At 43.3% G+C, this 26,089-nt stretch overlaps 1 protein-coding gene across 4 annotated transcripts in view; it reads left to right on the top strand.

Annotated features, from left to right (window-relative positions):
* dock3 (dedicator of cytokinesis 3) overlaps positions 1-26,089 on the top strand; it is a 919,050-nt gene that overhangs the window by 438,941 nt on the left and 454,020 nt on the right. For all 4 annotated transcript variants that reach the window (XM_039772621.1, XM_039772622.1, XM_039772620.1 and 1 more), the window contains exon 5: positions 7,392-7,488. In XM_039772621.1, the coding sequence (XP_039628555.1) occupies positions 7,392-7,488 (97 nt within the window). The remainder of the gene's footprint in view (positions 1-7,391; positions 7,489-26,089) is intronic.

The raw sequence follows: 26,089 nt of genomic DNA, 5'->3' as shown, positions 1-26,089 counted from the left end.
AATACCAAAATATCCACTCTGACTCTTTAGGGTTTTTGGCCTTCATTGATCAGCCTGATTCAAATTTTAGTAGTATTATTGATTACTGTCAGTCATGAATATTGGAAGAGAAAGTAAGCGCCCTGGAAGGTCAGGAGCAAGCGAGAAATCCGTTATGTGTGCGGGTAGCATCAGATGCCTGTTGGCCATTAATTAGGTGGAATGGGAATTGCTAACAGGTATCCTGTCCAGGGTTATTTCCAGCCTTGTGCCTGGTTCAGCTGAGACAAGAGGTGTGATCAAAAAATACGGTGAATGAATGAATAAAAAAAATGTATTACAGTAAAAGACACATCGCCATTAAACCCCCTCGCTTCAAACACACTTATCCCCTCGTTCTCACCACGTTCTGGAAGTCCTCTTTCGTGAGTATCTTTAGTTGCGCTGTCATGGCTGCCACGATGTCTTGTGCGTCAATCAAGATCTAAGAATCCCATCAAGAGCTGAGTTTGTACCCAGAAACACTACTTTGAACTCTGAATATTATAAGGGTTGTAACAAAAAGGCGCTATATCAATGCCTGACCCAACACAGACAGACACGGGAGGCACACTTATAAAACAAAGAAATGTTTTTTATTCATTCTTCACCACGTGGGAAATGCCTTCCCCGTTTCCCACAGGCAGAACACAGTCCCATTAAGCACTGAAACACGCACACTTTTCTTCTTTTCCTTACTCCTCTACTCCTCTCTGGCAAGCTTAGTCCCCCCCTCCCGACTCTGGCTCCCGAAGTGGTGTCTGCTGGTCCCTTCACCCGGAAGTGCTCAAGATGCTTGTTGACTTTAAAATGAGTTCATCAAGAATACAGGGACACAGTTGGAAAGCTGTTAAGGGTAAATTTTACACAAATATTTGGAAGTTTTTCTTTACACAGAGAACCACAGACACTTAGGCTACCAAGTAAAATGGTAGACTGTAGGAATTTAGGAACTTTGAAATCGCAACTTGATGTTTTTTTAGAAGAGTTAAGTGGATAGGACTGGCGAGCGTTGTTGGACTGAATGGCCTGTTCTCGTCTAGATTGTTCCAATGTTGTAATGTTAGAGTACTTGTGCAGGCCTTTCACGGGTAGATATCTGGGTGTGGAGCGCCATATCTGTGAATCCTGACAGGAGTGCATCTCGTGATGCAGCTCTTGGCCTTTGGCAAGGTATTGTAAAGTGTGACCCTTTCCGAAGAAGTTACGCAGGTGCAGACTACCAAATCTGTATCCCAGTAGGGGGAGCATTAGACCTTTGGCCTCGGTTAAGGTACCATAGCTTTGTATTTGAGGTGTAACCCGGCAGAGGCCACTGTCACCTTTGGGAAATGAAAGACGAGTGAACGTGAAAGAGGTCAAAATTGCTGCTGTACATGTAAATCAAGGCTAATAATTTAGCGGTTCCAGTATTAACTTGTCTGCCAATTAAAGAAATAAGAACCTTAGAGGTTAAAGTGTCTTTTGTGAACACTAAAATGGTTCTGTGGGTTTGAGTGTGTGCAGATGTAGACCCTGCGATTCTCAAGATGTGTGTTTGGTTAATCGGTAAAAGCAAATTAGCAACATTAAGTGGGAGCCAGAGTAGGTCAATGTATTATTATTATTATTATTATTATTAGGTCTCTACGTTGCACCCGATGTCACCAGGGTAGACTCCAGCCATGACGACTCTGAGAATATCATGTTTGTAGAATTAGACCAGGTCCCCAGGAGCTGAGAGGCAGTAGTGTTAACCTCTGAGCAGCCATTATTGAAATCAGCACTTCGTCTTTTCTGTAAATGCTGAAGCGGGAATAATTTCTGCAGTGCGTCGGTCCAAAGGCTGTCTATATTTAATCTAAAATGCACAAGATCTTTTGATGCATTGCACATTTTTTTTTTTCTGATATTTATTTATTTGCCTACAGTATTACTTTGGGCTGTGATGCCAATGCGTAAAACCTTTAAGACTGACTTATTTATACCACAAATGAAAATGAAATGAGTTAGCAGAATAATCAACGCCATGCAATTCCCACTCGGATCTTCCATTTATGAAGTATTGTTTTTTTGTTAATGTGATCGCTCTCATTTGCATCTGTTTAAGCAATTAACTCTGAGACGTTACTGAGTGGAAATCGGAAAGTGAATGCATAAAATAGAAATGGGGACCAATAAGCCATATGTAAGGAAGGACCCACTGAGCTCATTGTTAGGCTTTCGTTTACGGCTAATTTCAATGGAGTCCAGGTGAGTTTAAGCCGTGGTGATTCTCCATTTAATGTTTTTAATGTTTTAAGGAGGATTTTAGGCTGGGTACTGCGAGCTGAATGGAGAAGAAACAGAGTTAAATTAAATAGGACACGACTTGTAAAGCCAACTCTTTAGAAACTAACTTTTAAAAGATCTGTAAAGTTATCTGACCATTTTCTGATTCTGCTTAAACCAATTCAGGGACATGTACTTATCTGAGGGCAGCACGGTGGCGCAGTGGTAGTGCTGCTGCCTCGCAGTTAGGAGACCCGGGTTCGCTTCCCGGGTCCTCCCTGCGTGGAGTTTGCATGTTCTCCCCGTGTCTGCGTGGGTTTCCTCTGGGCGCTCCGGTTTCCTCCCACAGTCCAAAGACATGCCAGTTAGGTGGATTGGCCATTCTAAATTGGCCCTAGTGTGTGCTTGGTGTGTTTGTGTGTGTCCTGCAGTGGGTTGGCACCCTGCCCAGGATTGGTTCCTGCCTTGTGCCCTGTGTTGGCTGGGATTGGCTCCAGCAGACCCCCGTGACCCTGTGTTCGGATTCAGCGGGTTGGAAAATGGATGGATGGGTACTTGTCTGGCTGACGCCTTTATCCAAGGTGACTTACAGTCATAGCCAAAGTTTTGAGAATGACCCAAGTGTTGGTTTTCACAACGTTTGCTGCTTCGGTGTTTTTAGATCTTTTTGTCAGATGTTTCTATGGTATACTGAAGTAGAATTACAAGCATTTCAGAAGTTTCAAAGGGTTTTATTGACAATTACATTACGTTTATGAGTTAATATTTGCAGTGTTGGCCCATGTTTCTGTTTCAAGACCTCTGCAATTCGCCCTGGCATGCTGTCAATCAACTTCTAGGGCAAATCCTGACTGATGGCAGCCCATCCATCCATTCATCCATCCATCCTCTTCCACTTATCTGAGATCGGGTCGCGGGGGCAGCAGCTTGAGCAAAGATGCCCAGACTTCCCTCTCCTCAACCACTTCTTTTAGCTCTTCCGGGGGAATCCCGAGGCATTCCCAGGCCATCCCGGGAGACATAGTCCCTCCAGCGTGTCCTAGGTCTTCCCCTGGGCCTCCTCCCAGTTGGATGTACCCAGAACACCTCACCAGGAAGGCATCCAGGAGGCATCCTGATCAGATGCCCGAGCCACCTCATCTGACTCCTCTCGATGCGGAGGAGTAGCGGCTCTACTCTGAGCCCCTCCCGGATGACTGAGCTTCTCACCCTATCTTTGAGGGAAAGCCTAGACACCCTGCGGAGGAAACTCATTTCAGCCGCTTGTATTTGCTATCTCGTTCTTTCGGTCACTAGAGCTCATGACCATAGGTGAGGGTAGGAACGTAGATCGACTGGTAAACTGAGAGCTTTGACTTACGGCTCAGCTCCTTTTTCACCACAATAGACCGATGCAGAGTTGTGATGGCAGCCCATTCTTGCATAATCAATGCTTGGAGTTTGTCACAATGGTGGGTTTTTGTTTGTTCACCCGCCTCTTGAGGATTGACCACAAGTTCTCAGTGGGATTAGAGGCTAGAGTTTCCTGGCCATGGACCCAAAGTTTTGATGTTTTGTTCCCCAAGCCACTTAAGCCGCTTTTCCACTGCATAGTACGGCACGACACGGTTCAGTACAGCTCACTTTTGCGGGGCTTTCCACTGGGAACAGTACCTGGTACCTGGTCCTTTTTTTAGTACCACCTCAGCCGAGGTTCCAAGCGTGCCGAACCGTTACCAACATGTGACGTGTAAACTGTGCTGGTCACTGATTGGCCGGAGAAAATCGTCATTACTGCGTCACTGGCTATTCTTTTCTTTAAAGGTACAGACAAGCGGAAGTTTCGAAAGTTCTCCAGCCACTGAGTGTTTGTAAAACCGGGAACAATCACATCCCACCACTCTGAAGCACGGTTAAATGTCCAAACAGATGGTCTGTTGCGGCGACTTTTTTGCAAAATGTGGAAGATCTGTAATATACAGAATCAGCATTTTAATGTTACACTGGCAGTTAAGTTCATTTTATGCTTTGCAACAGTGATAAAAGTTAGCTAGTGATGTGCTTTTTTTAGATGCTTACCCTTGCGCGTCTTCGAGCTAAAGTGTTGTCGTTGTCTGCGTGTTGTTGTAAAAGTTCCACGGTGTCACTGCAGTAGAGGTGGCGCAACTATAACGACAAGTGAATAATCCCGCCCACTCTAAAGTGGTACTAAACTGCTGTCGAAACGCAAACCGAGCCGAACTGAGCCGAACCAAGGTGAGCTGTACTGAACCGTGTCGTGCCGTACTATGCAGTGGAAAAGCGGCTTTAGTTCTCACTTTTGCCTTATGGCCTTGTGCTCCATCATGCTGGATTGTTCATTGTGGGTCACCAATCTGTTCTTGGATGTTTGGGAGCAGTTGCCCACGGAGGATGTTTTGGTCCCATTCTTTATTCATGGCTGTGTTCTTAGGCAAAAGGCAGCGCTGAGTCTAATAATAATAATAATAATAATAATACATTTTATTTATATAACACATTTCTTGTACTCAAGAAAAACAGAAGCAGAGCCCTGGACATAACAGTGAAGCACAACCATAAAACCATCTTTACAAGTGCTGTGATTGTCCTGGAGTTGCTTTGGCTCAGGGTGCTGTTCATGGAGGTCCCCATAGATGATTTTTAGTGAAATATAAGTATGTGACTTCACTCCGCAAGCTTTACTAGCAATTGCCAGATTTAATAGGTGGACATGTTCTTACAAATTAGGGACAAGGGTACAATTTGACAGCTCAGCATTGGCTTTGCTCCACTAATATCTGCTTCCCTTTTTCCCCATAAGATAAGTTTCCAAAAAAAAAGGAGGATGCAGTCATCTTTCACACTCCGAAATTATCGAACGTCGTCCTACAGAGAGTCCAAATCAATGGCCTGAAATGTGTTTTTTTGTCTGAAAGCTTTTGGGTTACTTCCTGTGTGTTGCTTGTCAGTTTTAACTTTTTTGTGCTTTTTATATCCTGCTGCTCTGAGTGCTCGTGTATAAATGTATTTATTTTTAACATTTCATCCTATCTTATTGTCATGTTTCCTCCTTGTCCAGAACCACCACTCTGTATCCCACGAGTTATTGTATGTCAACACCAAGTCCCCTGCCTTTTCCGGAGTCAACACATCCCTGCCTGCTGTCCATCTTGGTTTTCTCTTTTTTTTTTGTTCTTGTTTTATGACTAACTAGCTTACACTACCAGGTATTGCTTGGACTTCTTACATCTAGAACATCAGCATTTTTGGAAATGTAGAAATGGATCCACCATCTTGAATTTCTAAGAAACAATTCAGATTTGTAGTATTTAACCCAGAAACCCTCCAGGTGCCAATTTTGGTTGAAATTCGGTTAATATAGAAACAATATCCACATACTTTAATGTGTTGAAGGGGATGAAATCAGGGTGGGATGTTCAGGTTTCATGGTAGCTCATCTTGGTCATTTCATCCTAAACAGTAACTATGCAAACTTTGGTCCAGATCGGTCAAAGGGTGTAGAATTGTATAGAAAACAGACAGACAGACACACATGTTCTATTTTATATAAACATTAGAGATATCTATTGTGGGCAGCACGGTGGTGCTGCTGCCTCACAGTTAGGAGACCCTGGTTCACTTCCTGGGTCCTCCCTGCGTGGAGTTTGCATGTTCTCCCCCGTGTCTGCGTGGGTTTCCTCTGGGCGCTCCGGTTTCCTCCCACGGTCGATAGACATGCAGGTTAGGTGCATTGGCGAGCCGAAATTGTCCCTAATGTGTGCTTGGTGTGCTTGGTGTGTGGGTGTGTGTGTGTGTGCCCTGCGGTGGGCTGGCGCCCTGCCTGGGATTTGTTTCCTGCCTAGCGCCCTGTGTTGGCTGGGATTGGCTCCAGTAGACCCTGTAGTTAGGATGTAGTGGGTTGGATAATGGATGGATGGATGGATATCTATTGTCTTGTTTGGTTGTGTCTCTGAACTTAGTGTAGGTGGGGCACTGCCTCCAATCTCCCAGCAGATGGCGAACTTGTGCAATAATTAAATAAATGGTAAACTCGCCTCATTCATTGAATGTACAGTATTGTTAAAATGTTTGTATAAAAACTGAATTTAGTCATCATACTGATTTTTTTTTTTTCAATGCTTTGCTCAATGGTGATATGCAGATACATCTCAAGGATAAGCTGGGATACTTCATCAATGATATTTCCTGGTGTCACTGGGTGTTGTGTGGATCTCACAACATTAGACGCCAGCTGGGGGTGATCATTTCTAATCATGCATCCCAATAGTTGTGGTCCACACTTTACTCTTCTTTATCCAGAGACATGTAAAATTTCTTTCTACGACTTCTGTGGTGTACCTAATGGCATGCCTCTCTGTGACCCCCATGATGCTGTGCTGAGTAGAGTGAATCTTCTACAGAGCGAGCAGCCAGTAAATTCTGTGCAACTCTCTTCCACAGGCAGGCAGCAAACTTGCCTTCCTTGTCCCCGGCACTTCTTTATAAAGTTCTAGTACTTCATGTACTTCTTCTCATTTGCCACCTCCCATGGCACGGAGAGTGCTATCATAAGTAGTTGTTTTGAGGTTCCAGACAGAACAACTTTATTTGGGTGCTGCAGTGTTACTGAAATGTGTGCCAAGAACTTGAATTGTTGGCCTAGGTCCACTGTTAGCTGCCAATCTTGCCCAGTGTGCCCAGTTCTGTGGCTGGGGCTGTTCTCCTGCCCTCACAAGGGGGATGTTCTTCCTAGGGTGTTAATGGGTTTCTTGTGTAGACCCTTCCACCATGCCATGTACTCAGGTGTGCTCCTCTGCAGCCTGGATGTTTCAGCTCCACTTTGGGATTTGAAGGCCAGAGCCACTTTGAACGTTACATTGTTTGATTCTTTATGAGAAGTCATCATCATTATTATGAGTCATGTTCCTAATTTTAATCAAACAAATTTAATCACACAGAAATATTTATCCATCCATTTTCTAGACTATTTAAGGGTTCAGAGGACGCTGGTGCCTATCCTAGCAGCACTGGTTTGGAGGGCTCTAGTCCATGACAGTATAACAACACAGTTCTTAAAAGTGTGGAAATCTTTTTAATTTACAGCTTTCAGATGGACCTGATATGTTGGGATTGTTGTGTTACAGGCAGTATGAAACAGTGACCCCTCTAGAAGACCCCATAGTGACCGAGGTGACCTCCACGCTGCAAGAATGGGCCGTTTTATGGAAACAGCTCTATGTGGTGAGTACTTCCATCCAGCCATCTTTCCGATGTAATCTTATCAACTTTGAATTGATGTGCTTGTGTGAATTCTGCGTTTATGGGCCGTCCTGAATCTTTATTTTTTTCTTATTTTCCAGGGGTTGGGGTGTACCTACTAAACGTTTTTAAAGCTTTACGTAAATTAGTTTTGATCCTGGTTAAATTCAGAGCTGAAGCTGGCAGCATTATGAGTTGGGGAACATTGTTTTATGCACGATGGAAAGAAATGTCATCATCATGTTTCTCAATAAAAAAATCAGGAATGGTCTTCCCAAGACTTTCTCGTATACTCAGATATGGGGAGGGATATTTGAGGAGTAAACCGCAAGACAATGATTATATTACATTAAAGAACCATCAACAACAAATCAAATCAAATGAATAATATATCGAACATCCATCCATCCCGCTATATCCTAAATGCAGAGGCACGGGGGTCTGCTGGAGCCAATCCCAGCCAACACAGGGTGCAAGACAGAAAACAAACCCCGGGCATGGTGCCAGCCCACCATAGGGCACACACACACACACACCAAGCACTCACTAGGGACAATTTAGAATCGCCAATGCACCAACCACTGCGCCACCTTGCCGTCTGTTATTTTGAACAATTATTATAAAAGTAAAGTTGAATAAATCAGACTCTGCGGCTGCATGAATAAAAAAGTACCACTTCCAGTTAGCGGAAATAGCTCAAAAGTTGATAGAAATCCATGTTTTGTACCTAAAACTTATATGCTAAATTTGGTTGCCCTAACTGAAAGCGTATTCAGGTTAATCGTGTTTGCCTACACACACAGACAGACACACAGACATAATTCCAAAAATGGTATTTTTAGACTCCGGGAGGTCTAAAACGTTGAGATTTGTTTGTCTCAAAATTGAATTTTTGGACAATTACAAAACTTTCCCTACAAGAAAGTAAATCGGACTCAGGAAGGTCTAAAACATTGAGATTCACAAGGTCATATTTTTGGATGATTACAATACTTTGCCTATACTTTGTATACGAGAAAGTAAAAATGTAGATATGGCCACTTGGAAATGTAGGTGCTGATGACCAAGGGCATCCTTCTTAAAGAGGACTAGAGACTTCTCCTTTCAAACCTTATCTGCTTTTGAAAACCAGAATCTGGAACCTACTGTAGATTGTGTCTTTATATCACAGCCAAGTAGACTACTGTCCAGGATTCTTGTCAAGCTGGCACACTGAGTGCACCAAGAAATCCCCAGATGAATTATTGCATTTGTTCAGAGGTGGGAAGTAACTTGAAAAGAATATGACGGCTGTGGAGGTGTCCTGTCTACAATATCTCAAGGAACCCTGTTGGTTTTGGAGTTAGGTTAGGTGAGTGAAGGATCACATGATGAGTGAACACAAACAGAAGAGGCTTGATTACGATCAGATGGCTCAGTGGGGTTGCCACTTGCCAATTGTAGATACCTGAGAGTGGGCAGGCGTTGATGGGTTTGCGTTTATTTTATACTGTTATGTTTTGTCTCCCTTGTTTGGCGCCCTGTCTGTGTGTGTAAATGAGTCACACTCACTTACTTTAAATATTTGTGCCCACATAAGTAGGTGTGTGAGTTGAGTGTGGGCTAATGCCCATCTGAGATGCATTTGTAGCTGCAAGCTATTGTGGCTATTATGAGTTTAAGCAAAATAAACATAAGAGTGTGAAGTTTTTTATGGTAGCTGGGGTGTCAATCCTTCCACCAACCCCTACGTTTTCCCTGCAAGTTGGAGGACCTGTTTGTAGGGCTTAATTCAGGTTAACTTCATACCCAGGATGGAGCATTTGCAGGTTAAGGGCTTTGGTTAGAATCACTTCTGGGATTTACGGGATTCGAACCGTCAACCTTCCAATTCCTGGGACAGATTCCTTAGCCTCAGAGCCAACTCTCCACCTATAGAGTTTGTAGGGTATGGCCCAGACACAACAACAACAAGAACATTTATTTATATGGCATATTTTCATATAAAAAATGTAGCTCAAAGTGCTTTACAAAATGAAGAATAGAAAAATAGAAGACACAATAAAAAATAAAAATAAGTCAACACTAATTAACATAGAATAAGTAAGGTCCGATGGCCAGAGTGGACAGAAAAAAAACTCCAGACGGCTGGAGAAAAAAAATAAAATCTGCAGGGATTCCAGACCATGAGACCACCCAGTCCCCTCCGGGCAATCTACCTAACATAAGTGAAACAGTCCTGTTTGGATTTAGGGTTCTTATGGAAGGACTTGATTATGATGGTCACGTAGACTTCTGGCTTTTAATCCATCCATCAATGTTGAAGCATCATGATGCTTTGAGTAGGTGGTGGTGGCGCAGGCCGCCACCACAAAGAAACCGGGAAAAAGAAACAGAAGAGAGAGTTGGGGTCAGTACAGATTTTAGAGCCACTATGAATAGTTATTATGATGAATTGAACATACAGACACAGACAGGCGGAAACCGTTTTTAAGCACCCACATACGTTTATTTACAGTATATTACAATAAGTGCAGCACACATCCCCCAAAACTCCCCCAAAGTCCAGGCCTCTCTATCCAATGCTTCATCTTTGTCTCTGACCGCCTCCACTCCTTTCCTCCCGAGCTCTGTCCTTTTCCAACCGACTTCAGCCATCGAATGGAGGGAGGCAGCCCCTTTTATACACACCCAGACGTGCTCCAGGTGCCTCCCGAATATCTTCCGCCGGCACTCCCCAGTGTGACGGAAGTACCGGCTGTGCACACGGAAGCACTCCGGGTGTCCCTGGTCTTCTTCCCCCCAGCACTTCCGCCACACACGGCCAGGGCTCCAAAGGCATTGGGGTGCCACTTGACGTTGACCACGGGCCCCTATAGAGTTGAGCTTCCAAGCTCAGTTCCCGTGGTCCCCAAAGCCACCAGGGCAGTCACCCCCACGTGGTCTAGGGGAGGTGTAAGCCCTCCTCTGGTCCTCCTGGGTGTCCCGGCTGGGTACCACCCCCAGCCACCTGTGACAAGTTATAAATATGTGATAAATCTTCTTCTTCATCTTGTAGCTGCTCCCATTTAGGGGTCGCATAGCGGATCATCCGCCTCCATCTATCCCTGTCTTTTACATCATTTTCTGCCACACTGACTTCCATTACGTCCTCCCACACCACATCCATAAACCTCCTCTTGGGCCTTCCTCTTTTCCTCTTGCCTAGCAGTTCCATCCTCAACATTCTTTTCCCAATGTCCCCCTCATCTCTCTACGTGTGCCCAAACCATCTCAATCTCGTCTCTCTCAGTTGGTCATCAGACTGTCGTACCTGTGTTGACCCTCTAATATACTCATTCCTAACCCTGTCTACACTTGTTACTCTGAGCAAAAATCATGGCATCTTCAACCATGCCACTTCCAGCTCTGCCTCCTGTCTTTTCATCAGTGCCACCATCTCCAAACCAATCAACCTAGCTGGACTCAGTACCATTTTATAGACCTTCCCTTTCACTCTTGCAGTTACTCTTCTATGACAAATCACTCCTGCCAATCTTCTCCACAAAGTCCACCCTGCCTGCCTTCTCTCCCTCTCTGCCGCACTCTCCGTTGCTTTTTATTGTTGAACCCGAGTATTTAAATTTGTCTACCTTCACCAGTTCTGATCCTTACTGTCACACCCTTCCACCACCCACCTCTCATTCACGAACATGTACTCTGTATTACTCCTACTGACTTTCATTCCCCTTCTCCCCAGTGTGTACTTCCACCTCTCCAGGTTTGTCTCAACCTGCTTTCTTCTTTCACTACAGATCACAATGTCATCCGTGAACATCACAGTCCATGGAGACTCCTGTCTAACCTCGCCTGTCAACCTGTCTATCTCCATTGCAAACAGGAAAAGGCCCAGAGCTGATCCCACCTTTACCGCAGTCACACTGTCCTCATACATATCCTGCACCACCCTCACATACTTTTCTACTACTCCCGACTTCCTCATACAGTACCATAACTCCTCTCTTGGCACCCTATCATACGCTTTCTCTGAATCCACAAACATGCAATGCAATTCCTTCTGACCTCCTCTGTACTTCTCCATAAAACACTCATAAAATAAACATTGCATTTCTAGTACTCTTTCCACGGATTAAACCATATTGCTGCTCGCAGATCTCCACCTCTCCTCTCAGCCTATCATACATCAGTCTTTCCCATATCTTCACGGTGTGGCTGATCAGCTTCGTACCCGTGTAGTTACTGCAGCTCCACACTTCTCCCTTATTCTTGAAAATTTGCACAAATACACTTCTTCTGCACTCCCCAGGCATCTTCTCACTTTTCAAAATATATAAATATGTGATAAATAACACATAATAACTTAGTAAATAACTTTAAAAACTTGACGTAAGACAGTTAACAATCGGGAATCGTAGTTTTAGACACTTCCCTTATTCTAGATGTGGATGGACTGTGGACAGAAGCTCTGGTCTTCAGACAGAGGTAGCATTTACCTGACCATAGCACAGAAGAGAGGCCGTTGTTGGGATGGCAGGTGTCATGGATAATTATCTTTGCCCTTGTTTGACATCACTTAGGGTAAATGTCCCCGAAGTTCAGCTGACTACACCACTCTCTGCTGAGCCTGGCGGTCCTGCTGTTTCCAAACCAGGTAGTGATACATCCTGTCAGGACGCTTTTGGTGGGTTAATAGAAGTTCTTTAGTAATTGGAAGGAGAGCCGGAAATCCCTGAGGTGGTAAAAATATTGTGTCTTCTTTACACATTGCCACTGAGCTTGGACCAGTTCAGGTCATCTGTGATGTGGACACTAAAGTATCTCAAACTGGCCAACCTCTTTACGTGACTGCTGTTAAATTTCTTTGGGTGGTAGTGCCTCTGCTGTTTTCTCCCAAAAATCACAATCAGCACCTTTGTCTTGCTGACACTCAGGCGTAGACTACTGTCCTGACACCAGGGTGACAGACTCAGCATTTCTTCCAAAAAATGGTTCCTTTCTGGTGTCCACTTTCCTGAAAGCTTTCCTTACGTTGAGTTCCGACAAAGTGAGCGCTGTTTCCTCACTGAGTGGTTCTCCTACTGCAGAATTGTTTGGACCACTGTCTACTGTTAGCAGCATTCATTTCAAAGCATGGGAAGAAGTGTTGAGGTGTTGGCGCTCACAGTAGCGGGAGTAGTTACTTTATGGTTCGTAATTGTCCACAGATCTTGCCACCTGCCTCATCAATGGTGTTTCCAGTGCTGCCATTATGGTCTTTGACCCTGCGGTTATAAAAATGCAGTGTTACGTTAATCTCATCGTCCAGTCTGTGCTGGACAGTCCTAAAGGAGCAGGACATCACTATTACTGTCCATTTCTTGGAAAGCCTCTAGGTCTGCCTGTTACCGTGTACAGAAGACTATTAATCCAGTGTAATATATCAGACTGCAAAGTATGAAAGTCAATAAAAAGTGTGTGAGAATAATTACCAGCTCACCATGCCATTAAAGGCGAGTACGAGACAAAGCATACGCCCGTTCCGACTAGCCGGTGAGAATCGTAAGGGGCATTTGGGGATTTGATTCATTGAGAGAAGTGCTAATGGCCTTGACCGTAAAGAATATATGTGGACGTTGTAAGTGGCGCTAAGCTCTTATTTTTACTGGCACTGCCTGGCAGCACTTACTAATTATAGCATTTCATGCTTCAATTCTTTATGTGGATTTAGAGCTTTTGCCTTGGGCACAGCAGGATGATTTAACCCTCACTGCTCCATTGTAACTGCAAGACCCCTCTGTATCTCTCTATATGCCACTTTGGAGAGATTTTCAGACCTGCTCAAACTTTTAGGTCTACATACAGCATGCTGTCCATAGAAGATTAAAGCACCAGACACTCGACTGCCAGTTGTTTGAAGCGTGTAAGATGGCAACAGTTATTACAGATGGAGAAATAGGTAATGCAGAGGTTTGGATTTTGAACATTCTGTTACGTGCTAGGGGGGGCATGGTGGTAGCACTGCTGCCTTGCAGTAAGGAGACCAGGGTTGGTGTCCCGTATCCTCCCTGCGTGGAGTTTACAGGCTCACACCTCGTCTGTGTAACTGACTTCAATCCGCCTTTCTCTGCATCGTGGAAATGATGGTCAAGTCAGAGGCACGTAGGGTCAAAACAGAATATTTTATTTTCCTATACAAGAAACTTTCCAAAACAAAAAGAAAATAAAAAAGAACAGCGGCCTCCCCCCTACGCCCCCACATCGTCCACCACGCTTCTGCCCTTTTCTACTTACACAATAAACACATTGCATATAAAACTATTTACAAAAAAAATGACTCAAATTTTCCAGAGAGAAATATTTAGAATGCACATAGCTTTATACGAAAAAAAAATCCTAATTTTATAATTATATACTATTAACAAAAAAAATGTAAAAAAAAATACAGCATACCTTCCCAAAACAAAAGGAAAGAAAAAAGAACAGGGTGTCACATCAGCGGCTTCCCCCTACGCCTATTAAATAATAAAATAAATCAATTACAAATTATTAATACAAAATAACTGAAATAAAAATCAGGAAAAGCTTAGGAAGAACTGAAACCACAACCTACCCCCACAGCGTCCACTGCACTACTGGCGCTAGAGCCAATAAACGTGGTGCATGCAGGTTGTGAGGTGTAACGCCAATTAACGCGCGTACTACAACAAATTATATTGTCAGTATGCTATAAACTATTTACAGGGATCAACTAATTTGAAGGGCGGCACGGTGGCGCAGTGTTAGCGCTTCTGCCTCGCAGTAAAGAGACCTAGGTTTGCTTCCCAGGTCCTCCCTGCATGGAGTTTGCATGTTCTCTCTGTGTCTGCGTGGGTTTCCTCCGGATGCTCCGGTTTCTTCCCACTGTCCATAAACATGCAGGTTAGGTGCATTGGCAATCCTAAATTGTCCCTAGTGTGTGCTTGGTGTGTGTGTGCCCTGCGGTGGGCTGGCGCCCTGCCCGGGGTTTGTTCGTACCTTGCGCCTTGTGTTGGCTGAGATTGGCTCCAGCAGACCCCCGTGGCCCTGTGTTAGGATATAGCAGGTTGAGCAATGACTGACTGACTGAAGTAATTTTTGGGAAGTTCATAACTAAAACAAAGCGAAATTATAAATAACATATTGCGCTTTACATCTCTGTGGTTTTACTCCCGGTGCTCCAGTTTCCTCCAACAGTCCAAAGATATGCAGGTTAGGTGGATTGGCGATACCAGATTGGCCCTAGTGTGCGGCTGGTGTGTGTTCACCCTGTGATGGACTGGCACATCAGTTCTGTTCATATATTAAGTTTTAAACCAAAGTATGAGTTAAGTAGCCCCTCAAATCCATGAGGGGGAGTCAAGCTAAAGGTAGAAAATGGGATATATCAGATAATGGAATGAACTTTAACAAAGCTGATGCTGTCATTTCTCAATGGAGCCTCCGCCCTTCTCAAAGAACTTGCTCCACCTGTCTAGAAGTGCTTGGATTCCAGCAGAATAAAACAATTTTTCTTGTCCTCGCCACCACTCGTGCTCCCAAGTTATTGTCGAACACTCCATGCTGAGGTGTCCTACAGTCACTAGTGTAAGTTCCTGTGACCTGCTGGAAACCGATGTGAAGCCTGCTATTCGATCCAAGTGGCGGGGACTGCTGTCTCAAGGAGTCCTTTTGCTGTAAGTCAATGACACACACACTGCTAAGAACACCAAGGCTTGTCTGGAGAAACTGAAGTGTGAGGCATTGCCACATCCTCCTTATTCACCACAGTGTGATTTTCACCTTTTTGGACCACTAAAAAAACATCTGGGTGGTCGTCGATTCAAGATAGATCATGACGTGAAGAAAGTGGCACACAAGTGGTGGCGAGGACAAGATAAAACCTTTTATTCTGCTGGAATCCAGGCAGGTGGCTTTGAGAAGGTGGGAGATGACATTGAGAAATGACATGATCGGTTTTGTGAAGGTTTATTTCGTTTTCTAAAAAATCCCATTTTCTAACTTTAGCTTGACTCCCCCTCGTTCATATATATAAATGTGTGTGTGTGTGCCCTCCAGGGTTGGCTCCTGCCTTGCACCCAGTCCTGCTAGAATAATCTTGGTCTCTCTGTGACCCTGAACTGGATACGCAAGTCAGAAAATGGATTATTGGGAAGTGATGAACCTCAGGATAAGAATTTATATTTTAATGTAAAATGTAATGATAACTTTAAAAAAATAAAACACCTTTTTTACTGCAGTAAAAATATTAGGTTATTTGGCAGCAGAATTGTGGAAATGTGATGCGTGGCACACTGCCCAGGGCTGCTTGCTGTCTTATGCCCAGCGTCACTGAAATGGGCTCACCGAGTTGGATTAAGTGGGCTTATGTTATGTTATGTAATTGGAATGAAATAGCTAATAATGAGTGCCATAGTTGTCCACCAGATGGTGCTTTATCTTTTTGGCAGCATTTTAAAATTGATGTTTTTAAGCTTTGGAACTTCATTTTCTACAAAGCCTGCTTTCCATTAAGTGAGCTCCTTATAGTAGTGGGTTAAAAAAAAAATCTCCATTAGAAGACAGGAATAGTCCTTGAGTCCTGAGTTAGGCTTGGCTGGGACTCACAACACTTTCTGAAGGGCTGGGGGGAATGTGAAATAAATAACGTCACCCTGCCACTGAAAGTGTCCTCATTTGTGATGTCACCACACCTGAAATAAAGGCCATTTGAAGACTGGGTCATCAGCACCAAAACACTTAGCATCACTTGCAGAGATAGATCTATTCTAAATGTTGGCAAATTCAAGCACAATGTAAGAACAAACAATGCCAAGCACCTAGGGCACCAACTTTCTCTTAATTCAGCAGATGGCACCATAGCATTAAAACTCAGACCACTATGGCTCAGAACAGTTTTGATCCTCAGGCAACTTGTATCCTAAATAGCTTGTGTGCTATAAATTTTGCAGACATTGTACTTGTCAGATATGTTACACGTTTTTCACGAGAAAGGAGTAGATCCTTTGTCCAGGCTCATTTTATAACTTTTGTATCAATGTCTTCTTGTTTGCAAGCCACTTTAAACGTTACCTTGCGTCAATTCTATTCAAGCTCTAGAAATTCTTCTAGAGTCAGAGACATCAGTGCTTTTGCACTCCCTCTAATGCCTCTTGGGGTCCCTACACCCCCTTAAAAACACAGATTATGTCAGGTGCCGATATGTTGCCCGCCTTGTAAATGGGAAACTATGCTTCCTTAAGTCCCAGCCTGGGTCTGTTTCTCTTGTGGTACGCCAGGGTGGTGTGTTATAACTCTCATTCAACTTTCCCTTCAATAAGAAGACCCATCACCTGAATTTTTGGAGTCCAGGCAGAAAAGTGTTCACTTCTGCCCAGCAAATTACTGTCTGGATTGTGCTGAAGGACTTGTCTCTTTCTTCTCCATGGTCCTCAGTGTAGATACATGACATGCGGACTCCTAGCAGTCATGGCATGTGGAGAATCTCTCCTGTTGCTAATAAGCTACTCTCTCTCACTTTGTCTAATAATATGAATATAGTTATTTAATATAAATATATATGTATTAGACACTGTGATAGAACCATTTAAAAATATTTGCTATGTCTTGCCCTACGTGTAACTTCAGTGCATTTCCTCTGTATTCACGTGTGTCTGAACATCTCATTACTGGCGTTCCCTTTCTCCAGCATGTTCCCATTAAGCCTGCTTCTCGGACTCTGTCTTTATTTCCATGCCTCCTTTCTCATCTGCTCCCCAGTTTTATACTTGCCGTCTTTGAAGGTGACTCTCTCAGCATGCCTCATATGCCTTTACTCCTTCTTATGTGTCTCACACTCACACTCGTACTCCTCTAACTTCATGTCACCAAAGCTAATTTGACCAATCACACCAAAGCCAAACTGACCAATCAGATTGCTATGAGGGTCTAGATACACAGAAACCTTACTCTTTTATTATATTGTATACAGTATGTATACAAGGTGAAACACAAAAATAGCCGGACTGGGCTTTTCTGGAAAACCATCTGGAGGTCTGCTGGACGCGAATCATATAACTATATCCCCTCCTACACACCCTCTCAAACTGCCAACTGGCTAGGTATATCCTGTGAATAGCCCAGTCAGCATTTGCACAACAATCGTTACACAAGTTGCCGTGATAATGTCAGGTGAATCAACATCAAATTTCCCATGAATTTTTTCTTTTCCCGTAAAGCAGTTTTTGAATGACAAAAACATTCCTGTCTTCGCTCATCCACCCTATTTGCCCAGTTTAGCTTCCTGTGATTTTCACCTGTTCCCAAAAATCAAAAGTGACCTGAAGGGAACACATTTTTCTTCAATGGATAAAATGAAGACAGAAACTGCAAACCTGTTGAAGAGCTTGAAGCAAGAAGACTTCCAACACTGTTTTAATCAATGGAAGATACGTATGGAGTGGTGTAGGGCTCAGGAGGGGGAGTATAGAGAAGGTGATAATGTTTAGAATGCTGTAATTCATCAATAAATATTTTTTTTTACAAATCCGGTTATTTTTGTTTCTCACCTCGTATATATACTATATACTATATATATATATATATATATATATATATATATATATATGTATATTAGTAAACACAAACGATAAGAGATAAATATTTGACGGCAATCCCCGTATTCGCTGAAAAGAAAGAGCGATTAGTGAGGAGTAACCTCATAGGACTGAGTCCAATATAACACCACCATAGAGAAGAGCTGGTGGCTTCCTATAAGCTGAAGGGGAGGAAGAAGTGGATCCTTAGAGGAGGAAGGAGGAACTGATGTCATCTGAGGGTGTGGAAGAAAGTAGATTATAAAGTGGATTAGATGTTATTTGTTCCTGCTAGAAAGGAAAGAATGTATTTTTGCACATGATTAGCCGCAGACATCGACATTTCTATATATATGTTAGGTAGAATGCCCAGAGGGGACTGGGCAGTCTCTTGGTCTGGAATCCCTGCAGATTTTATTTTTTTTTCTCCAGCCGTCTGGAGTTTTTTTGTTTTTTCTGTCCACCCTGGCCATCAGACCTTACTTATTCTATGTAATTAATGTTGACTTATTTTTATTTTTTATTGTGTCCACTATTTTTCTAATTTTCATTTTGTAAAGCACTTTGAGCTACATTTTGTTTTGTATGACAATGTGGTATATAAATAAATGTTGTTGTCTTTGTTTATACAGTATATATATATATATATATATATATATATATATATATATATATATATATATATATATATATATATATTAGATGCCAAGGTAAATGGACGAGCCTCTTGACTGGCATGGAGAGTGAATGGTTGTTTGTATTTTGTTGTTGTTGTTGTTTATTTCACCTTGTACAATTTCTGGTAATAGGAATTTGCTATTTTTCACATACTCCTTGGGGTCAGAGTGCAGGGTCAGCCATCGTACAGCACCCCTGAAGCAATTGCAGGTTAAGAGCCTTGCTCAAGGGCCAAGCAGAATAAGATTCCTTTTGGTAATAACTGGGATTCAAACCGGCAACCTTCCAGATACCAATGCAGTTCCTTAGTCTGAGAGCCACCACTCAGCCCTTAGGTTGGCAATCCTTATCCCAGACAGGGTAAAGTACTAATTGATGGACTGGGCAAACATGGAATCCTGAGGCATATGATAGGTGGCAGTGTTCCTCCAGGATGGCCCCAGTTAGGACTCATGCAAGGCTGCATAGGAATTGGAGTTTAGAAGAGCAACCCTGTCGGGTTCTTCGTAGTGCTGCAAGAGGGCACTGTCAGAGGAAGACTGCCCTGGTCTCTGCATAAACTGGAAGTGCTCTGGAGGAGCACTGCTGTGACACTTGAAGCATTCTGGTTTAAAAAGAGACCACCTCATGTCCTCGGTGAGTCAGAGTCAGGAAGCAGCGGGCGACACTCATCAAATGGATGGACAAAGAGAACCTGTGATTATTTTTGTGTATTTTGGCTGGTGGTCAATTGGAAAAGTGCTAGTTGAAAATAAAAACCTTTTATTTGAACCCAGAATAGTTTTGGGTAACATTATGTCTTTGGGTTTGCTCTCACAGTTCTGTTTTTGATTTTTGATTAGTCCAATTAATTACTTGTCTGCGTTGTCTATTTTTCTCAAAGCTACAATAAAATAAGCTCGTGCTTTAAACAATATATAGTATATTCATTCACAGTGCTTACTACATCCAGTTTCAGGGTTTCAGTGAACTAATGCTTATCACTAAAGGATCACGTGCACTTTTAAAACTAACATCGTTGGGGATGTCAGTCAGTTGCAAGGTACCCTCATGCATGGACACCCACCTTCACTCATTCAGGGCCAATTTGCTGTGACTTAAGGACATTTACACACACACACCCACATACCATGTATGAAGCAGATGAAGTGCTGTGTGCATATCATAACCTTCTTAAACCCCCCAATATCAAATTCAGGGTTGCCAAAGCAAAGTCAACCAATCCTGGCAATATTGAACGGGCAACAGGAAACAGTCGTGATAAGAGCTACGACCCACGTTCATGCCCCCTCACTCACACATCCACACCTCGTAAATAAGCAGAGGTCAGTGAACCTTACCTGCAAATATTTGGGGATGTTGGAAGAAGACCAGAATACCTGGAGGAAAATCTACACCGACATTGGGAAAATATAAAAATCCAACAAAGTCAATAGCGGTCTCAGTGATGGCTCAATTGTTCTTAATGGTGGATCTAAAATAAACTGAATACAGCCTGAATTAGAGTGGGAGTGCTGTTCTGCCCACCAGCATGTATATATTTTCACTTTGTTATATACTATAGCATTATGGCAGTAGTTTTTAAAAAAATCAAAAGTAAACAAATGTTTGTGCAAACCTATTTGAGATGGCTTCCTTAAGTCTGACATAACCTAAATTATTACTTTGCAATGGCAAAATACATAAATACTTGAATAATAGCAATAAATATAAAAATTTGTCACTCTTTAATTTTTTGTAGTGTAGTTACTATTGTCCTTAAGAGGAGCTATGGTATCGTATGAGGAAGTCGGGAGTGGCAGAGTTGTACAGGATATGTACGAGGGAAGTGTGACCGTGGTGAGGTCTGTGGTGGGAGTGACAGATGCATTCAAGTTGGAGGTGGGATTACATCAGGGATCAGCTCTGAGCCCTTTCTTATTTGCAATGGTGATGGACAGGTTGACAGACAAGATTAGACAGGAGTCCCCGTGGACTGTGATGTTTACTGATGACATTGTGATCTGTACCGATAGTAGGGAGCAGGTCGAGGAGACCCTTGAGTGGGGGAAATATTAGAGAAGAGGAATGAAGGTCAGTAGGACCACCAAGACAGAATACATGTGTGTGAATGAGATGGAGGTCAGTGGAATGGTGAGGATACAAAGAGTAAAGTTGGCAAAGGTGGATGAGTTTAAATACTTGGGACCAACAGTACAGAGTACTGGTCTACAGGACGGTAGTGAGACCAGCTATGTTATATGGGTTGGAGACGGTGGCACTGACCAGAAAGCAGGAGACAGAGTGGGGGGTAGCAGAGTTAAAGATGCTAAGATTTGCATTGGGTGTGACGAGGATGGACAGGATTAGAAATGAGGACATTAGAGGGTCAGCTCAAGTTGGACGGTTGGGAGAGGCGAGATTGCATTGGTTTGGACATGGGAGAAGGATGCTAAGGATAGAACTGACAGGCAAGAGAAAAAGAGAAAGGTTTAATAGAAGGTTTATGGATGTGGTGAGAGAGGACACACAGGTGATGGGTGTAACAGAACAAGATGCAGAGTACAGGAAGATATGGAAGAAGATGATCTGCTATGGCAACCCCTAACGGGAGCAGCCGAAAGAAGAAGTTACTATTGTGGACACCAGGGAGCGACACCAGCTCCCCTAACCCGATATAGACAGGCACGGACACAAGTTCAGCACAACACACAGGCTTTTATTCAGCTGTGGGAAACTCTTCCCTAACATCTCGCATCATACAGCAATTCTTTTTCTTTGTCTCTCTGTCTCTTTTTCCACCTCCACTCCTCCTCCAGCAGACTTCGTCCCTCTTCTTTCCTACTCTGGCTCATGCATGTGAGACAGGCACCTCCTTTTATCATCTTTGTGGGATTACTTCAGGTCTACCATTCTTCCAGGTGAGGCGGAAGCCCAATAAAGTAGGGCTCCCCAGTCCCTGCAGCACCCCCTGGCAGCACCCATGAAAAACCCAATAAGGATGAGTCAAAGAACTCTGTGTTTCATGTTGTCCTGTGGGAATCCAAGGTAACGCTTCAATCCAGGGGGGCTTGCCATCTAGTGCTCCGAGGGGGATAATGCACTGTTCATGCTTTCTCACCCAGTCCTTCCATTCCAAGGCTGGGTAAGGACTCAGGCCGTCCCTCACACTATTTTAGTGATCTAATTTAAATGATGTGTGTGTCTGACAAAAAGTCACAACTCCACGTTACCAAAGATCTGTGTGGTAGGTGAACAGCTGATTTTGGCATGAGTGGGCATAACATGTCCATTTGGGTAACCTACAATGAACTGATGTCCTGTACAGAATTGCTTCCCTCCACACGTCCATTTCTACTGGGATGGGCTACAGCCCCCGTGAACCTGATTTTGGATTAAAAGTGTCCTCACGTATGAGTGCTCAGTGTGTTTTGCTTTTCAACTTCAATCAGCCCCCCATTTATGTGTTACCCAGTGGATATCTTCTATGTCTTCTATGTGGCAATGCCAGACTTACTTTGCACATTTCTTGCCTTACCGTATTAAAACACCCTTTGGAAACTCATGCGCCCCCGTTGAATATCAGATTTATGACACTTTCCATGAAATGAATTTGCTCCAGATGACAAATGCATCCCAAATAAATACTTCACCCAATTCATTTTACTGCACTATTTAGTCCTTTTAAATGATATTAGAGAATGTGAACATCACAATACAGGATATGCATGCTCATTTTTCCTCTAAGAAATCGTTTTTGGAATTTTCAAAGAATCTGTCATAGCCATCTCAGCAGAGTATCCAGTCCCTGAAGGCAAATTTAATCTTGGTTAGGACGATGGCCGCAGTGTGTTTATTCATGGAGTTTCCGGCAAATACAAGAGCGGTCCCAGCCGAGCGATGAGGAAAATAAAAGTGATAAGATGTCACATGCGCTTACTTCCATGCGAATACCTTGAGCGTGAGCTGGAGAAATTGTGTCTGAAGGCCGGAGGGGCTTTGCAAAACAGTCCACTGAAGCTGAATGTGGTGCCAGGAGCTTGAATTCCACTATCGCACAGTGCAGGTAAACTGGGTGTAGCGAAGGAGGGCACCTTATGCCAGCTAGGAGCGAATGCACGTTGATAGGCATGCGGCCTGAAAGCTGAAAACTTAGAACTTCACCCTTCAGTGGCTCCCACTGTATTAGAACATTAAAAGGAACTTTGCTCAGGTGCAGGCGGGGAGGCATCTGAACACAAAATGTCAAAAAAATGTTTTACACACCACCAACAACACTGATTTGTTTTGTTATGTGGGACTTGGCTCTTTCATTAAAGTGCAGAGTATGTCGCCATATACTATGCACGGCCTGCACAGATGGCCTTCCCCACAGACAGTGCAGATACATTTCAGGGCACTTTCCGTGAAATCTGAGAATCTGGAATTTAAAAAACAAATGTTGACTGATGAATTGAATTAAGTAGGGATGCTTGGCCGCTTGTAATAATTATCTGAGTCTTTTTTTTTTTTGCTTACCTATGCAAGGTCAGGACTACTATGTAAGGGGTTATTTTGTGAAGTGGAAGTGTCAAAGAGCAAGAACAGCTCAGCCACAAAGTGGTAGGCCAATGCAAACTCCAAGACCGGGGCCACCAAATGCAGAATAGTGCATAGAAATCATCTCTCTTCTGCTACATCACTCACACAGTTCTAAACTGCCACTTCAGGCAACATCAGCACAAGCACTGCACATCAGGAGCTTCATGAAATGAGTTTCCATGTTGTGAGAACCCGGGTCCAAACACCACCAGACTGAGGCCACATCTTTATAAAGCACACGTTTATTCACAAATTAACACAATCCCACACAGCACACTGTGCTCCCAGCACTAATCACCCTTAATCCGGGCCTTTCTCTCACTGTCCGTGGGCCGCCTTTCCTCTCTCCACGGGAGCTTCGTCCTGCTCCCACTCCTGACTCTAGCTCCTTGATTGTAGGGATGCAGCCTCTTTTATTCTCACCTGGATGTGTTCCAGGTGCCTGATGATGTTCTTCCAGCAGCACTTCCTGGTGTGATGGAAGTTCTGCCCATGCACCTGGAAGCACTCCAGGCGTCCCTGGAAGGATCATCCTCCATCTTCCCGGGTGTGGCGAAAGTAAATGTTTCCCAGGCTTTATGAGGCTCGGGTCACCTCCCAAAGGGCTTGAGCCTCCTTGATCCTCTCCCATGGTCCTCTCCAGATCCAGGGCAGTTGCCTCCTCGTGGCTCAGAGGACTTATATGCCACCTCCCGGTCCTTCCAGGCGTCCCGGCTGGGTCTGGCCCCCAGCTGCATGGGGCAATGTCCAAGCAGCAGTAGCACGCTAGCCTAATATTGCTATGTGCAGTGCCAAGTATTGGCTGGACTGATGTAAAGCACTCTGTCATCACGCTTCACTATCTGGCAGCAGGATAGATGGGTCTTGGTATCCAGGAGAACACCTCCTTCTGGACTGCATAGTGCCTACTGTAAAGTTTGGTGGAGGAGGGATAGTAGTCTGGGGCTGTTGTTCAGCGTTTGGGCCAGGCACCTCGGATCCAGTGAAGGGTGCTGTTGATGCTACAGCATATAAAGACATTTGAGACCATTGTGTGATTCCAACTTTGTGGCAACAGATTGGAGAAGGCCATTTTTTTCCATTGGGCATAAAGCCAGGTAAAGAAAGTCATAGAGGAACTCGACTGATCTGCACTTGAGCTCTATTGAACACGTTTGGGATGAATTTAGAACAATAATTGTGAGCCAGCTCTTCTTGTCCAACATCTGTACCTGACCTCACAAATACTGTTTGGCCAGATTGGCACAAATTTCCACAGACATGCTTCAAAATCTTGTGGAAAGCTTTCATAGTAGAGCAGAGGCTGCTATAGCTTGGAAAGTGGGACCAATGTCATGTTAATGTCCAAGGTTTTGGAATGGGATGTTCACCAAGCCCATATAGGTGTCATGGTTATTTGTCCACAAACTTTCAGCCGTATATTCAGATAGATAGATAGATAGATAGATAGATAGATAGATAGATAGATAGATAGATAGATAGATATGAAAGGCACTATATAATAGATAGATAGATAGATAGATAGATAGATAGATAGATAGATAGATAGATATGAAAGGCACTATATAATAGATAGATAGATAGATAGATAGATAGATAGATAGATAGATAGATAGATAGATAGATAGATAGATAGATAGATAGATAGATAGATGTGAAAGGCACTATATCATAGATAGATAGATGGATAGATTGATAGATAGATAGATAGATAGATAGATAGATAGATAGATAGATAGATATAAGGCACTATATACTAGACAGATAGATAGATGTAAAAGGCACTATATCATAGATAGATAGATAGATAGATAGATAGATAGATAGATAGATAGATAGATGTGAAAGGCACTATATCATAGATAGATAGATAGATAGATAGATAGATAGATAGATAGTAAAAGGCACTATATAATAGATGCAAACTGTCACAACAATGGAGAAATATAGGCTCTGGCAGTCATAGTACTTCCTTGTCATTGATGGGGTGCAGTGACTCCCTTACTTATAGTGGATGTAGTGACGCCCAGGGAAACAAATATAGAAGAATGGCAGTGTGGGATGACAATTAACATTTTAGAGGTTTCTCTATGTTATCTGTGGACTCCTGCTGCCATTACCATTATACAGTCTGATGATCAAAGCCCTAAACAGCCCTAGAAGCACATCCTAGCACATCGGATGAAAATGTCGCTAAGTTCTTAGTTTCTAGAGTCTATCTGAAGAGCAACAAGGCCAAGGCACGAGTCAATCCTGCTACTGCAGTCCATCACAGGCCTCGCTCAGCCACATACATCTTCACTATCTATGTCCACACTACTATGTTTTCATTTTAAAACATGAATCTTCATTTTTGCCTTTCATCCACACTATCCCTGCATTTTTAAACCCCTGAAAACTGAGACTTTTGAAGATGTTCTCCACAGCCATGTTCTTCAGTAACCGCAGACTCTGTGTTGAAATATGGATGGATGAAAACCACAGACTCTAATTGCCCTCTGATTAGTCTGTGCTGATTGTTCATTATAACATCTCATTCACAGATTGGTCACCCTTCATGGAAGAAAATTATATTCCGTCATGGCGGACACAGATGAATCACTCCCCATAGGGCTTGTTGTGTTGCTTGCCTACGAGTATCTAAATTGCGTTCTGTTAGATTTTGAATGCTGCATACGGTATGTACGCAAAAAATGACTGCAACCATTTTGTGATAATAGAGTAAAAATGCTGGTGTGGACACAGATTGATTTGGTTTAAAAGTACCATTTTTAAATAAAAATGTAGACGCATGAATG

This window comes from Polypterus senegalus, chromosome 12 (assembly GCF_016835505.1).
Source record: "Polypterus senegalus isolate Bchr_013 chromosome 12, ASM1683550v1, whole genome shotgun sequence".
Lineage (NCBI taxonomy): Eukaryota > Metazoa > Chordata > Cladistia > Polypteriformes > Polypteridae > Polypterus > Polypterus senegalus.
This window is presented reverse-complemented; position numbering and strand designations above follow the sequence as displayed.